This window comes from Marmota monax, unplaced genomic scaffold, assembly GCF_021218885.2.
Source record: "Marmota monax isolate L192 unplaced genomic scaffold, Marmota_monax_Labrador192_F-V1.1 WCK01_AAM20220418_F8-fsc00091, whole genome shotgun sequence".
Lineage (NCBI taxonomy): Eukaryota > Metazoa > Chordata > Mammalia > Rodentia > Sciuridae > Marmota > Marmota monax.
In genome coordinates this window covers 3,446,168-3,460,970 of record NW_026692434.1, presented here as the reverse complement: position 1 = coordinate 3,460,970, position 14,803 = coordinate 3,446,168, and the positions used below count along the sequence as shown (strand labels likewise).

At 37.0% G+C, this 14,803-nt stretch overlaps 1 protein-coding gene across 1 annotated transcript in view; it reads left to right on the top strand.

Annotated features, from left to right (window-relative positions):
- The window catches only part of Col9a1 (collagen type IX alpha 1 chain), an 84,056-nt gene that overhangs the window by 65,199 nt on the left and 4,054 nt on the right, over positions 1–14,803 (top strand). The window contains exons 36-37 of the mRNA XM_046443053.2: positions 1,440–1,628; positions 8,478–8,555. Coding sequence (XP_046299009.1) covers positions 1,440–1,628; positions 8,478–8,555 — 267 coding nt within the window. The remainder of the gene's footprint in view (positions 1–1,439; positions 1,629–8,477; positions 8,556–14,803) is intronic.

Below are 14,803 nucleotides of genomic sequence, written 5' to 3'. Positions count from 1 at the left end.
TAAATGCCAGGCTCTATGCCTATAAGGAACCTAAGGATATTATTTCTACTTATGTAAAATATATGTAAAAAAGCAATGACTAGCATTTTCCCAAAATGACAGTGTATTATAACATTTGTTAATCTTTATCTGCATTCACCTATGGCTATGGCAATGGCTGTTCCAGAGCTGGCCTACTTATCAAACCATACAGGAAATGAAGATTCACAAAGATACCTTGTAACTGAGGGGATCCTGTAACATTGGAGCCTTCTAACAAAATTATGTTATTCGGATGTAACCACCTCTTTGCTGAAGAAATTCTTTTTTTTTTTTTTGTATGCTCATTAGATAGTTTAATGTGTCTAATAGACTTGTAGAGTTTTCCAGAATCAAATGGAAAGAAATGAACACTTCTATATTTTAAAACAACATAGGCCTCTTCATTGCAGACATTTTATCTTGAAAGTCTGTTTCAGTTTTGAGCATTACATGTCAAGAAAATTATGGTTTTGTGCTTACTTGAATAAAGCAAATTTAGAATATTCACATTTAAAGAATTTTAAAATGCGGGCTAGAAAATTGGTTCCAATTCATATTCTCCTTAGAATCCTAAAGCTTTAAGAAATATTACAGTAGCATATTTCCTTTAGAGCGTTTTAATGGGGAGATTTTCTTGTATTCCATGGATTTAGTGGGTGATTCTGAATCTATTTAATGGTTCCTGAGAAAGGCCACACAGTTATTAATTTTTTAGACAGACTGTGACCATTCCCTAGAAACAGGTTATATTTTAATGATTGTTGTCTATTCCAAGCATGAAGAACAAAATGGAGGGGAAGAATTTATAAGAAGCTATGAATCCTCCTGATATTTCAGGTTATGTAATATCTTCAAACCAAAAAGCCTTTTAGTTTTTGACACTAGGCCCCAAATGGTCTGAATACTAATTTTGGACAGTGCCGTTGGCTTTTTTTTTTTTTTTTAATTTTTTATTGTTGGTTGTTCAAAACATTACATAGTTCTTGACATATCATATTTCACACCGTTGGCTTTTAAAAAGCTTTTGGACACCACTTCCACAAGTGTTAAGAAACCCATTGTTCTTCCTATCCTGGGTTTTCAGATACCCAGCTAGGATTCAAGTGACACACTCATCCTTGCAAAACAATGCTGGTCCCAAAGCCCTGCACTTCAACCTCCTTGCCCTTGTCTCAAAACAGCAGGACCAAATGTATCAGGAGAGCTGAATACAACAGCACCAGTGATGCTTAAAAAATACAGCAGCACCAGTGACACTTCCTGGCAGACAGTCCATGGAAATAGTCTCCCAACTGTATTCATTTCCTACCCCCTGTTTTGAAGTTTTGGAAAAACAAGGCACTTGGAATACCTCTCTCTTCATTTGAGTCACTTTCATGTTTCTGACTTTTCTGGGTTATTCTGTTTATTATTTTTAGAGCATTTTGCTGAGATGGCTGCTAGTCTCAAGCGTCCAGACTCTGGTGCCTCTGGTCTCCCTGGGAGGCCTGGTCCTCCTGGCCCCCCTGGTCCCCCTGGAGAGAATGGTTTCCCTGGTCAGATGGGAATTCGTGGCCTCCCTGGCATTAAAGGTCCCCCTGGTGCTCTTGGTTTGAGGGGACCTAAAGGTAAGCGGTTTTGCCCAGGTAGAACCTGGGAACACACATTGCCTTTTTTTCAGCTGTACAATGTATACCCAAGCTCAAGGAAGTCCTGCTTTGCTAATATCTGGTGAGATAAGATGTATATTATTCTCTTTTACAGTGTTGATGATAAATATTTGAAAACTCTTATTTTCTTTTGATGCTGCTGTACCACAACAGTAGACTAAATACTACAATTAAGCTCCCCTGATTTTTAGTTAGTTCTGATTTTGCTCAATTATACTCTGCTTCAATCACAGTTAGTTCAAAACAAACCTTACAGGATCAGGTAAGGGATCATTCAAAAACGAACAAAAAAATTTTTTTGAGACTCTAAAGTCATGGTAGAGCTCTTCTAAAATGGCAACCATCTTACAAAGTATGTATCTGTTACTTAGACTAACAACATTTGCTAGCAGAACATAAGCAAAATTACATCATGAATTGGAGCTGTCTCTCTCTTCAAAAGTGGCATTGGATATTTACTTTTGATTTTCCCTCTGAATCAAACTGTATTCTTTAATATATTTGTTTCTTCCCTTTTATTTAAAACAAAAAAAAAAATCCTTGCATCCAATATTTTGCAGAAAAACCACAGGTTGTGAGTGTGTAAGATATTCTGCAGGACTGGCAGAAGGACTGGTTGCTTCAGATGGCATTTGTTAGTTGAGGTGATGAGTTAGTGACAGCTCACTGGGGAACTTTAGAAAAACACGACATCAGAAACAAGAGAGGCATTTTCTTTTCTTTTCTTTTTTTTTTAAATTTTAATACTGTGGTACTCCAATTAGGGCTAAATAGTATGGTGTGAGTGGTCAGAGGGCAAGAAAGCTGCCTTTTTGGATCTGTAAATGAATTGCTGATGCAGTTGGCTAACTACACCCTCAGCTGGAACAATTTATTTAATTACTTTTTTTTGGCATGTGCAGAGCTGCATGTTTAAAAATGAGCTCTAATTGGGGCCTCTTGTAAGACTGGCACAATTTTAAAGCTTTCAGAGGTTGTACAAATCACAGAGCTGAGGGTAGAGCCCATTTTAAAGAGAATTGGGCATTTTCTCTAACAGAATCACATACCTCTTTATCTTTGTCTTGCTTTTAGCTACTAGTTCAGCAACCCATGTCTTGGTGATTTCTATGGATAGTCCCTGTACACTCTGTAGACCTTTTCTAGGAAACTCTATTGCCTTGGGTTGGTTGGACCTATTGTACCATCTCCCATGGATAATGGATAATAACAACCTTCAGTGAGTCTCTTTGTTTTTATTTATTTGGTTTATTTTTGTTAATGTAGCTTTGTTTGTCTGTTTGTTTTTCTGAGATGGGGTCTTGCTGTGTGTTCAGGCTGGTCTCAAACTTACAGGCTCAAGTGATTCTCCTGCCTCAGCCTCTCATGTAGCTGGGACTACAAGCATGTACTACTACTCCTGGCTATCCCGAGTCTCTTTAAGAGAAAAGGTTCTGAGAGATACCTGGAGCATCAGCATCACTGGGGGCTTTGTTAGGATCATCACTTCTTTGCACCACCCCAGACCCACTGGATCAGAAATTCTGGGGGTGGAGCCTAGCGTTCAGCTTAACAAACCCTCAGATGATTCTGATCTGGCTAAGCACATTGGTGTGGAGCAGTCAATCACCCATTTTCCTACTGAAAGGGGTCACCTTGACAGGTCTATAGAAATCACAGCCAGTTTTCTTGGGCTAAAAGTAATTCTCCACTTTTGGAGTAGAGCTTACTTTGAGCTAGTAACAGAACTTTCCTTTAAGAAATGAAAATGTCCATGTCACTTGCTATGCTAGAAGAATCTGTCAAAAGCTGCCTTTCTCAGCCTTGACTGCACATTGGAATCACCAGAGGAGCTGTAAAAACTACTCATGCCTAGGTCCTATTTCCAGAGATTCTGATTTAATTGGTCTGGGTATTGGGACTTTAAAATATCCCCAGGTGATTTTAATGTGCAGCTAGGGATGAGAACAACTGAAAACACAGGCGAATTGTTTGGGAAGCTTTCTGGGAAGGTCCCAGCCATGTTGAATTGTGGGTAGGCTGGGCTGGTTTGACTAGCAAAAGAGCCTCATTTGAAAGGAAGCAGAGTATATTTCTATATTTGGAACCTGGAAAATATCTCTAGCACTAAATTAATTCATCAGGTACAACAGGATCCTACAAGGTAATTCCACCCCCCACCCCCCGCTTTTTTTAGTATTCTTGAAAATAGTCTATAATCTGAATAGATACAGTTCTTTTCTTTTCTCTAAAGGACTTCTTCCTACATCCTCCATGGCTTTCTTATCACTGGATTCATTTAAAGCAATACCTTCATTTAGTTTTACTTTGAAATTTGGGGTGGAGGCAAGGAGAGGCAGTCATATACATCTATGTATACACACACACATACACACATATATATTAATCAACACTGTTATACATTTGGAAATATACAATTTAGGTAACTGGACTTAACCTTTTTTGTCCCATCACATACATGAAAATATAGAAAATATACAGTGTTCTTTTTTTTTTTTTACTACCCAAAGATTTGCAGCATAAATTTCCCCCAAGAAAAAAATATTCCACCATTTTTGAAAAAAGTAAAAATTTTAGTCAATTAGAGATATATTTTAGTATGCTTGTTGCCTTTTTTCCCCTCCTGATTAGTAAAGAAGAGATGGTAAGATTCTTGCTCTATCATATAGTCACTTTGAGTCTTTTCCTAGAGAAATTGTTACATAAATAAGAAACTAGTCTTTTTATGAATGCTTTTATAACAATTCAGGCTATGTCTTAGTCTCTGTTTCCTCTCCAAAACTACCCTGGAAAACAGTGGGATGTTTTCAGTAGGGGTTTAGAGAAATAAGCCTCAAATCATTGTCAAAGTTTGGATCATATATGTAATTTTCCTTTGTTTTTCACTGACATGTTTTATGTAATATTACACAGCCATATAGGGCCAAGGTCCATATACATTTTATATGTGCACTCAAGTCGGACACGAGTCATCAAACTGGCGTTATGTTCACTTTGCTTGGTATTAGTCCTTCGTGCAATAAATATTATTTTTTAAACATTCACAGTTTGGATTCATTTTAAATCCCTTTGAGTAAGTCTGATTATTTTTAGATATTTTAGTGTGACGCAAACAGATGTGTCAATGTGGAAATGAAGGTTGGAGAAAACACACATGTCATAACTGTGACTAATACCCTTTTTTAGTATTAATCTGCTCACAGGGAGATAGAGCATCAGTTATAGCTTGCCAGTAAATGAAATAAATAGCAATAGCAATGAGAATTTTTCACTCTGTTCATGATAAGCTGTTTTTTTTTTTGTTGTTGTTGTTGTTTGTTTTGCTTAAACTGTATTTTCCTTCATACCTGTTCTAAAACTTTTTTTTTTTCAAAGCTCCTTAATGTGACTGAATAGGCTAATAAGGGTGGACCTTTAGTTCCCTGAGCCAGTTTTTGTATGTCTCAGAGGAAAATATAATCAGAAGCAGATGAACCCTGCTGTTAGCGCCACCCAGGTGCATGAGTTGCTGTGGAACAGCAGTTGACAGGGTGCTCCTAGAGCTCAGCTTTCCTTTGTTTTTCTCTATGAGGGATAACTCAAAGGCAGCACTGCAGGACAGCAGTCTCCTTCCTTCCAAGCAGCATTTTGAAGTTGGTGTGGCTTCATGCTAGGATGTATAAATAAGTTCACTATCTCTGTGAAAGCTACATTTTAATTTCTAATCTTCAGAAAATATGGCACATTTGGATATTCTTTTCTCATCACCAACCTCCAGAGTTACAGTGATAAGACAATTTAAATTGCTAAGTTCACAAGAATGTTTATGCTGTTAGTTTTTAAGATGCTACTGACGATAGCGGGGTGCAAGTAGCTCACCTAAATAGGAGTTCAACCAGAGTTCTGTATCTTTACCTGGTATTTATACAAGCTTAAATTATTGTAAAAATGTACTTTTCATTATAAAAAAATTTACATGGGACATCATCTACAAAAATCAAATTATGGTGACCATTTAAACGTTAATAAGTTTTTTTTTTTTGATATTTGACTAACGTGCAGATGATTATATAGATATTTTTCCTACTTGCGCACTTGACTTTGTCTTTTAAATTGTATCTAACCTGACTCAATGTTGAACTGGGTTGGGCTGATAGGACGTTTGGAAAAGATGATGTACAATATTTGTAGCAAAGTGCAGCTGTGTCTTTTAATAGTGTAGTATAATGTACTACTATACTAATGTGATAATAAAATAATGTTTTTTTTTTACTGGGAACAGTAGAATCATTTAACTAAAGTATTAAGTAATTTCATTAATGAGGCCAAGTTACTGGCTTTGGTCTCTGCAGGAACCTGGATGATTTATGTAACTTTATTCTGTTGGCTGCTGAATCCCAAGTTTAATCAACTGTCTTGTAAATATCTTGCAAGTACACATGGTTGGTTGCAATCCAAAGTATATTCCCTATAAAAAATGAGTCAGTCGTGAAGACGTTTGTGACAGCATATTTTAAAATTTTAAAGTTCATTAATTTATTTTTGGTAAGATTAAATTTACTTTGTTCAAAAATTTAAAATGTATGAAAGGTGGTGAAGAACTTCTTTCCCACCTCTGTCTCCCATCTGCCTAGCTTCCTTTACCCTTCCCGCTATGTAATCATTATTATTAGTTTCTTTGAAATTCTTATAAGCAATGGTATATAAGGTTATATGACTATGTATTTTCCCCTCCATCATTTTAAAAACAGAATAATATTGTCCTTTAGCAAGTAATCTGGACCTTGCTTTTTTCACTAATGATATGTCCTGGAGATCATTCCAAAGAGCTTCCTGATTCTTCTTCACAGTTGCATAATATTCCATTCTGTGGATATATCATATATTTAATCTTTTAATGGACATTTAGATTGTTTCTTATCTTTTGCTATTACAGCAAGGTTGCAGTGAACAACAGTGAATATGTTTCCTTTTTGTACACAATATCAGCATATACTCTATCTCTAATTCTTTCACTAATGAGGAGAATTTCTGGTTAAAATGGAACTTTCATTTGTAATTTCGATAGTTAACATCAAATTGCCTTCTGAGGAGACTGCACCCATTTATACTCTCATCAGTAATGTGCAATACTGTATTTTTCTATAGATGTGCTAAATATATGTTTAACTTTGGAACTTTTGTTGATCTTTTTTGTTAAAAATGGCATCTTTGTTTTGTTTTTAAAATTTGCATTTATTTTGTTTTGAGACAAATTCAGGGACTTTTTCATACATCTAAGAACCATTTTTATGTCCTTTTAGTGACCAGCCTACTCATGTATTCCCCCCACCCCCGCTTTAGTACCAGGGATTGAACCCTGGGGTGCTTAATCAGTGAGCCACAACCCTAGCCCCCCGCCCCTTTTTTTATTCTGGGACAGGGCGTCTAAATTGCTGAGGGTCTCTTTGAGTTGCTGAGGCTGGCTTTGAACTTGTGATCCTCCTGCCTTAGCCTCCTGAGCCACTGGAATTACAGGTGTGCACCACCACACCTTGTGCTCATTTTAAAAATTGTGTTATTGACCTTTTTTTAAATAGATTTTAGGAACTCTTCACATTTTGAGTCATAATAGGAAGGCCAACTCAAATTTGAAGTTATAAAATAATTCTTCCTTTATTCTTCTGGTTTTTTTAAATATTTGATCCCTTTGTAATTTAGCCTGGAGTATGGTGTGGGATAGACAGGCATAGATGTAACTTTTTTTTTTCCTCCAGTTTTCTAACACCACTTATTGAATTGAATTGTTCAGCTCTTCCCCAGATTAAGATGCCACCTTTATTATAAAGCAAATTCCCTTATGTGTTTGGTTCTGCTTTTGAACTTTCTATTCTGCCTCACTGATCTGTTTATTTCTGGATCAGTACCACCCCATTTCCATTGGTTTAATATTTGGCAGGATTAATTCCCTTTGTGCTGCTTTTCTTTGTGGGGTTTGTGGCTAATCTGGCTTATGTAAATTTTTTTCGACACAGACTTTAGAATTACCTTCTCTGTCTAAAAACATGCATTTGTATTTTTATTGGGATTCTGAAAAAATTCACCTCAGTGTGGACGGGCAATGCTTTGCCATGATGGCACTCCATTTAAGAACACTTTGTAGGTCTTTCTGTGTTCTTCAGTAATGATCAGTATTTTTGATTATTGGACTTTTATATTTGATTAACTTATTTCTAGATATTTAATATTTTAATTGCTGTTATAAATGGTATCCTTTTATACCATGTCTTGTTGTTTTTAGGTGTGAAAATTATTGACTTCCACATATCAATTTTAGTCCCTTCCAATTTCCTAAATTCCTTTACTGCTTGTAGTAGTTTTGAGTTGATTTTCCAGAACTTAAAATATATGCTTACATCCCCTTAAAATTAGGGATGATTATAACTCTTCAAATGAAGTGATATATACTAGTGATAAGTGAGCATCTTTGCTGTTCTGATTGCAGCGGAGCTGCTGCCTATGTTTCCCACAAAACATTGTGCTAGCTTTTGGGCGTAGATGGGTATATTTTATCAAGTTAAGGAAGTAGCCACTGATGCCTAATTTATTGAATGTTTTACCAAGAATGTATGTTAGTGAAATATTATTTTGCTATCTATGGATAGGATCCTTTGTTATTTCCCCCTTTAGATCAAACTTGCTTTTTACCTTGCTCCAAGTACTACAACCTAGTTTATTGTAACTTCATGACATTTTGTCTTCTGAATTTTTGCCTTGCTTGAAGTTCAAAATATAGAAGTTTATTTTTATGAAAACATAGAAAAATAACATGTCTTTAATGAAATGCAGGTGATTTGGGAGAAAAAGGGGAGCGTGGCCCTCCAGGAAGAGGTCCCAAAGGTTTGCCTGGAGCTACAGGTCTGCCAGGTAAGTGAGTTGTGTGGCAAGGTGAGGTGGGGAAATTGGTCGAGAGCGTGCACTCTGAATTGAATTACATTTTAAAAGAATTGCTACTCGACCACTTAAGCATATCAAGTGATTATGATGGCTGGCATAGATTTCTCAAAATCAGCTTTAATGAACAGTTAAATGATCTGTAAGTTATGTCTTTATTCTTTGTGAGAAAATAGATGGCAAGGCTTTGAAATATTAATTTCTTAAATAGATGCTTCAAGAAAAATTGTGTCAAGGTCCAGCTATGATCCATTTGTTATAAAAATCTGAATAAATAAATTCATACCTATCTGGAGCTCAGGTGATAGTTTTTAAAATAATAATTATTATTTTATGTGCATATGTGTGGCTAGGAATCAAACTCAGGACCTGGAATGTGCTAGGCAAGTTTTCTACCACTGAAATGGGAGTTCATAACCCACTTGAATCTAATGTATGAAATATGATATGTCAAGAGCTTTGTAATGTTTTGAACAACCAATAAAAAAAAATAAAAAAGCCCTTATTTTTAAATCTATAAAGCTAGAGCAGTTGGGAAACTATTTCAAAATTTTATTTATTCATGTTTTATAGGAAATAACTGAAATTTTATTTTAAAAGCCCCCTTTTCAAACATCCAGACCTCCAAAAATCCATATATCCCCCCTTGCTTTCCCTAAAAATAAGCCCAAGCATTCCTACCCATCACCACAAAGAGCCACACACAAGCCACATGTCACAGCTGCAGAGACTGAGGCCACAGAGCAGCCTCTGTGTGAGGAGCTCGGATCTCTGATTGAGCATTCTGTGTTCTCTTTATACACTGACTGCTCTGTGCCAGGGTCCCGGCTGGAACACACTCATTCACTGAGAAATGACTTGCACACCCAATCATAGGAGCAGCACAGCAGGGCTGAAAGCCAGTTCAGTTCAAGAGTAGGAAGGATGTGCAGGCTCCAAGCAGCTCTCTCAGGCAGGCTCAGGCAGGCTTCCACACCCCACCTGTCTGTTGCTGTAGGGGTGAGAGGGGTTGCACAGGAAAGAAAAAAAGTGAGTGCTTGCTTCCATAATGGATTTAGAAAACGAGGTTTCAGGAAATTTAGGAAACGAAATCACTATTTTGTAATTCTGCCAGAGGCTTACATATTTAATCATGGCTATAATTGTAGCCAAAAAAAAAAAAAAAAAAAAAAATCATTGCTTTCTAATTATCTATTTCATTGCTCCTGGGGATTGCTTTCATATTAATTTTTTTAAAAAATATGAATACATTTGGAGATAGCTCAAACACTGCCCTTCTAAAACTATGACTCATGGGCCTGTCAAGATATAGTCACAAATCAATATATTTTGTGATTGGAAGAGGAAGTTTTGCTGATTGGGCAAGGAAAGAAAATCTGATTGGACATAAATAGAATCAAGGAAAAATTTTAATATGGGATAAAGTCTGGATTCATTGATGGATGTTTAGAAGGGAAAAAAAAGGAAATAGCATGTACTAAGAGTGTTTTTCTCCTTTACCAGTGATAGTGACAGGAGGGTTTAAAGCTGGTTAAATATCATTATCACAACTTCCTTAATGATCCATGAATTTATAGGATCCTCTGATGATTTCTCCTCCCATTTTTGTTAATGAATCACTTCATAGTTCTTAAACAAATGACTTTCACTAGTAAGATTTTCCTTTATTGAAAATATATTATGATTTCTAGTGATTCTTGTTTTCAAAAAATGTGTTGGCAAACCACATTTTAACTTTAAAAGTGGAAGATTTAGGAACACCAGCTCTGCATGTGCTCTACCTCAGAATGCCCCGAGGGGGGAGAAAACCACCCACCTGTGGAGGAGGGGCAGAGTCTGACTGACCTGGTGAAGGGGATGCTTCTTAGCCATTGCTCAGTCAGAAAGGGGCTTTGCTGATTTGCTTCCTGGCACATCAAACAATCCACATGCTGGTAAATGTGGGGGGTTAGGACAAGCACATCGTTCCTCACCTTCCCTGGCCCTCATCTTCCTTGTGAAAAAAAAAAAAATTGTTGTCACTGGTCTTGTATTAAAACTTAAATCTCATGTGTTAAAACACTTCATGAATTCCCTTTTCCAAGACTCCTAAGACCTGCCCTATCCCTATCCTTCCTTTGCCAATCCTTATCCCTCCCTGTGGGGCACCACCTCCAAATCCTCAGTGCCCTTTGATTTTTACCTGCCCCTCACTCTTCTCTCACTGATCACCTTTCACTGTCTTCCATCTTTCTGATGTTGAAGTGCACTCTTCTTGCTTTCCTTCTTCCTGTGTCTCAACTATCTATCTTTTCTTTCTTTCTTTCTTTCTTTCTTTCTTTCTTTCTTTCTTTCTTTCTTTCTTTCTTTCTTTCTTTCTTTCTTTTTGTTTTCTTTTTTTTTTTTTTGTGCATGTGTTGCAGTGGGGGGGGGCGGGTGTTACATTTTAGTTGAAAGGATATCTGACATTATTTTAGTGAAAAATTTGAGTTCCAGATTATTTCACAAACAGGCTCACTTTCAAAAGCAGTTACTGGAGAGGAAGAGTCTGCTTGTAGAATGTTTCATGTTAGCACTCAGGCACAAAAAGGTGGATTTTTGTCACTCTTGCAGATAACAGCTGGGGTCTTTTGCTTTTAGCTCACTCAAACTCTTTTGTCTACTCCTAATATGCTCAGGTAACCATTCCTCAAACAAGTTCTGACAAGAGCTTTTTGGGTCCTTCTCCCCTAAAACTGATGCTCTCAAAGTGGAATGTGTGGTGGGGACTCCACAGTTCAGATGTCCTGAGTTCAATTCTTGACACTATCACATGCTAATTTTATGGACTTGGGAAAGTTACTTAGTTTCTCTGTGCCTCATTTTTCCCATTTGCAAAGTAGTACGAATGATGACATCTCTCTGATGATTGTATGATTCTGAGAATTAAAGAAAAAAAATCAATGCAAAGTACATAGGATGTTTTCTGGATATAATAAGTACTAAGGGGTGTTGGTTATTAGTACTGTTTTTAATTTAATTTATACACATTTTGCTTTATGGAGTAGACAAAGGATTGCTAAGGGCAAAGCTGGGCCTTAGGTAAGCCCTTGCAGCTTTTTTGCTCCTGCTTTTGATTAAGAGTAATATGTTATTTCCCCTCAGTCAGTACCACCCTTGAGGCCCTAGACCTTTCTTGCACAAAAATCTAGTTCAGCTCCAAATCAATAAAACAAAGTACTGGTTTGCAGCAAATCATTTTATTGGTTAATTGTCCACTGAGAGGCTGTACCATTTTTTATTTCCCAGTAGAACTTAGAATGTGATTAGAAATGTAATTTGAGGTCTCTCACAAGTGTAACGATGACAGCTTTTTAGGACCCAGAGGAAACTTCTATAGGTCTCTGCAGGAACTTGTCTTGAATCTTCTAGACAGGTACACATCCCATGTGAAAGAATGAGTCCTTCTTTGTTGTCTCTAATTTGAATTTGGGGCTCAAATCCTCTTGGATTGAGAAAAAAAAATCATTTGATCATGATTTTTTTTTTCTGCTAACATTTGAAGACAATTAATGCCTTCATTATCTATAGGTTATTATAAGTCCTTTATTCTTTGCACATAGTATATCAGTTTGTTCACCTTGGCTTTGCAAGGCTATATTGCCTGTTATGGACCAGAGGTTGTTACTGTAACAATTACATATACTCTCATTTTGGCTGCAGTGCTTTGTTGTTTAAAAAAATGCCCATACACCCTCTGGTTTGTTTCTCACAAGCTGAAGTACTCAGGGCAAATATCTAAGAAGGTGGCTCTGGAGCCAGCCCACTAGGGCTTCTGCTCTGCTCTTCCACTTACTTCTGGTGACTACCCCTTAATGCTTCAGTTTTATTCTCTGCAGAACAGGAGTCACAGGCACAATCCTCACAGACCTATTTAGGGGGACACACAGACGTGACAAAACATGGAAAGCCCTTAGAATAGTGCCTGGCATAAGGCACACTCTGCAAATGTAGCTGTTACTATTGTTGTCACTCCTTTGATGCTTGAGGAAATACAGACTGAGCAAAATGATGGGCTGACTGTCCAACAACACGATTAGCTTGTCTTTGCCACCCTGGCTACGTGACTTTTGCATGTTCCTAACACTTAGTGTCTTGCTTCCTATTCCCTCCTCTCAAATCAGCAATCCCTGGGCCTTTAGTCCCCCACCCTTCAGTTTCTTGCTAGATGCTGGTTAACGTTAATGCTTGGTTGTGTCGTCTCAATAAGAGACACTCTCTATGCCTGCTACCACTGAACTTGCCTCCTTTCTTGGCACTCTGAGGATTTTAAGAAAAATAATTAATAATAGACCCTGATTTCTTTGTGAGTGCAAACTCACTAGAGAAAGGAATAAATTAAATGATGAATCTCATATATATGCATACCAGGAATTGAATTACCAGGTAATTGTGAGCTGTTTTTCTCATCTTGGAAAAGCAGATTAAACGTGGCCTTGTGCTGGATCCACTAGTCTACAAGGCTTTTTATTTATTTATTTATTTTATGAAAAGTCTGCAGCTAGGTAAGCATTGCTTGTGAATGTTTAATTAAACAACAACAACAACAAACAAACCAACCTCAGTTTAGTCTTTGGTTTTGTAGTGGCCATTCATCCTATTTCCACTGATTTCCTCAATCATTTTATATGATTGTGGGTTTGGGGTTTTTCTGTAAACCAATTTCCACCAATTCTGTAAACATACTGCTTTGTCAAACACCAGAAAAGCAGACTCAGTGTAAGAAATGGAACATTTTAGCACATACAGCAAGTTTACGTAATCAGTATATTAATCATGAGATATCCTATTTAATGCTGAAAATTGTTTGAAGATTTTTTTTTTTTTTTTTTTTGCCTGCACATACAGTCCTTCTCGTTTCCTAGCTTGTATTGCTTACCAGGCTGCCTCTTTCAGACTCTTCCAAGCTTCCAGGCTGGTTGGCCTCCATCAGTGTAACATGGCTGTCCTCTAGTGTTCATACATAGTATAACATAGACACCCACTTTTTAAAAATCATGAAATGTTTGGCAATGACATTTTTATAGGTCCTTGAGATTTCAGAATCACAGGCAGTGGCTAACACCTATGAGGCAGACAAAGCAAAAAATGGAGCACTTCCAATCCATGCTTTCTCTTCTTAAGAGATGCAAAGTATCCTATGCATATTCTTTAACATAGCTGCTGAACTGAATATTTATGCCAGTTTGTGAACAGCTTTACTTCTTGAATGACTTGAATTGTGACATGGTGTCACCCCAAATGAGGCACCCCCAAGAAGTTTAGAGCATCCTTGAGAATAAATGCCTTAGGTCAGGACTCACTAGAAACTGACAATCTGTTATATGTTTAGTCTGTCTTTTTTCCTCTGGCATATCTACAGGGTAAAACCTCATTAAAATATCTTGAGTTTCTAATAGTGGTGGTCTCTAAGAATCAGTCCTGACTCTTGGTTGTTGTGCCTATATTTCCTAGTCAACCTAGACCCAATGAATTCAACAACAACAACAACACACACACACACACACACACGACAGAGTTAGCTAATCAATAAGTAGAGTTTTGTAGAGTAGTATTAAGGGCCCTTTTTCTAATTCCAGCTCTTTCTAGGTATGTTACTTTGGACAGTTTCTAACCTTCTTAATTCAGTTTACACATGTAGAAAATGAGATCAGTGATGAGTGCATGGCATGTGAGAATGGGGCTTGTTATAAAGTGATGATGATGACATCATCCAAAGCTCCAAAGGGTAAACTGCTGCATTTCCAAAGGCAGAATCATTTAGATAGGATGAACAGGACTTTGGTATAAACCCAGCAAGTTAAAAACCTTCTCTTGGGTAAATAAATGTGAAAAATGTAAAAATCTAGAAAAGGTTTCTTTTTCTTTTTCTTTTTTTGATCCTGGGGATTGAATGCAGGGGTGCATAACCCCTGAGCCACATACCCAGTCCTTTTTATTGTTTGTTTTGAGACATGGTCACATTAACTTGCTTAGAGCCTCACCAGTTGCAGGCTGGCTTCAAATTTGCAATCCTCCTGCCTTAGCCTCCCAAGTCACTGAGATTACAGGTGGATGTCACTGTGCCTGGCTTCCTTTTGCTTTTTAATGTTTGAAGGGAATTTATTCTTATATATTCAGTTTAAGGTATTAGGCATGGGGCTTGCTTTACAAATGGTAAATAAAATTTCAGATTAGTTGCAAACATTTAAAAATCGAGAGCT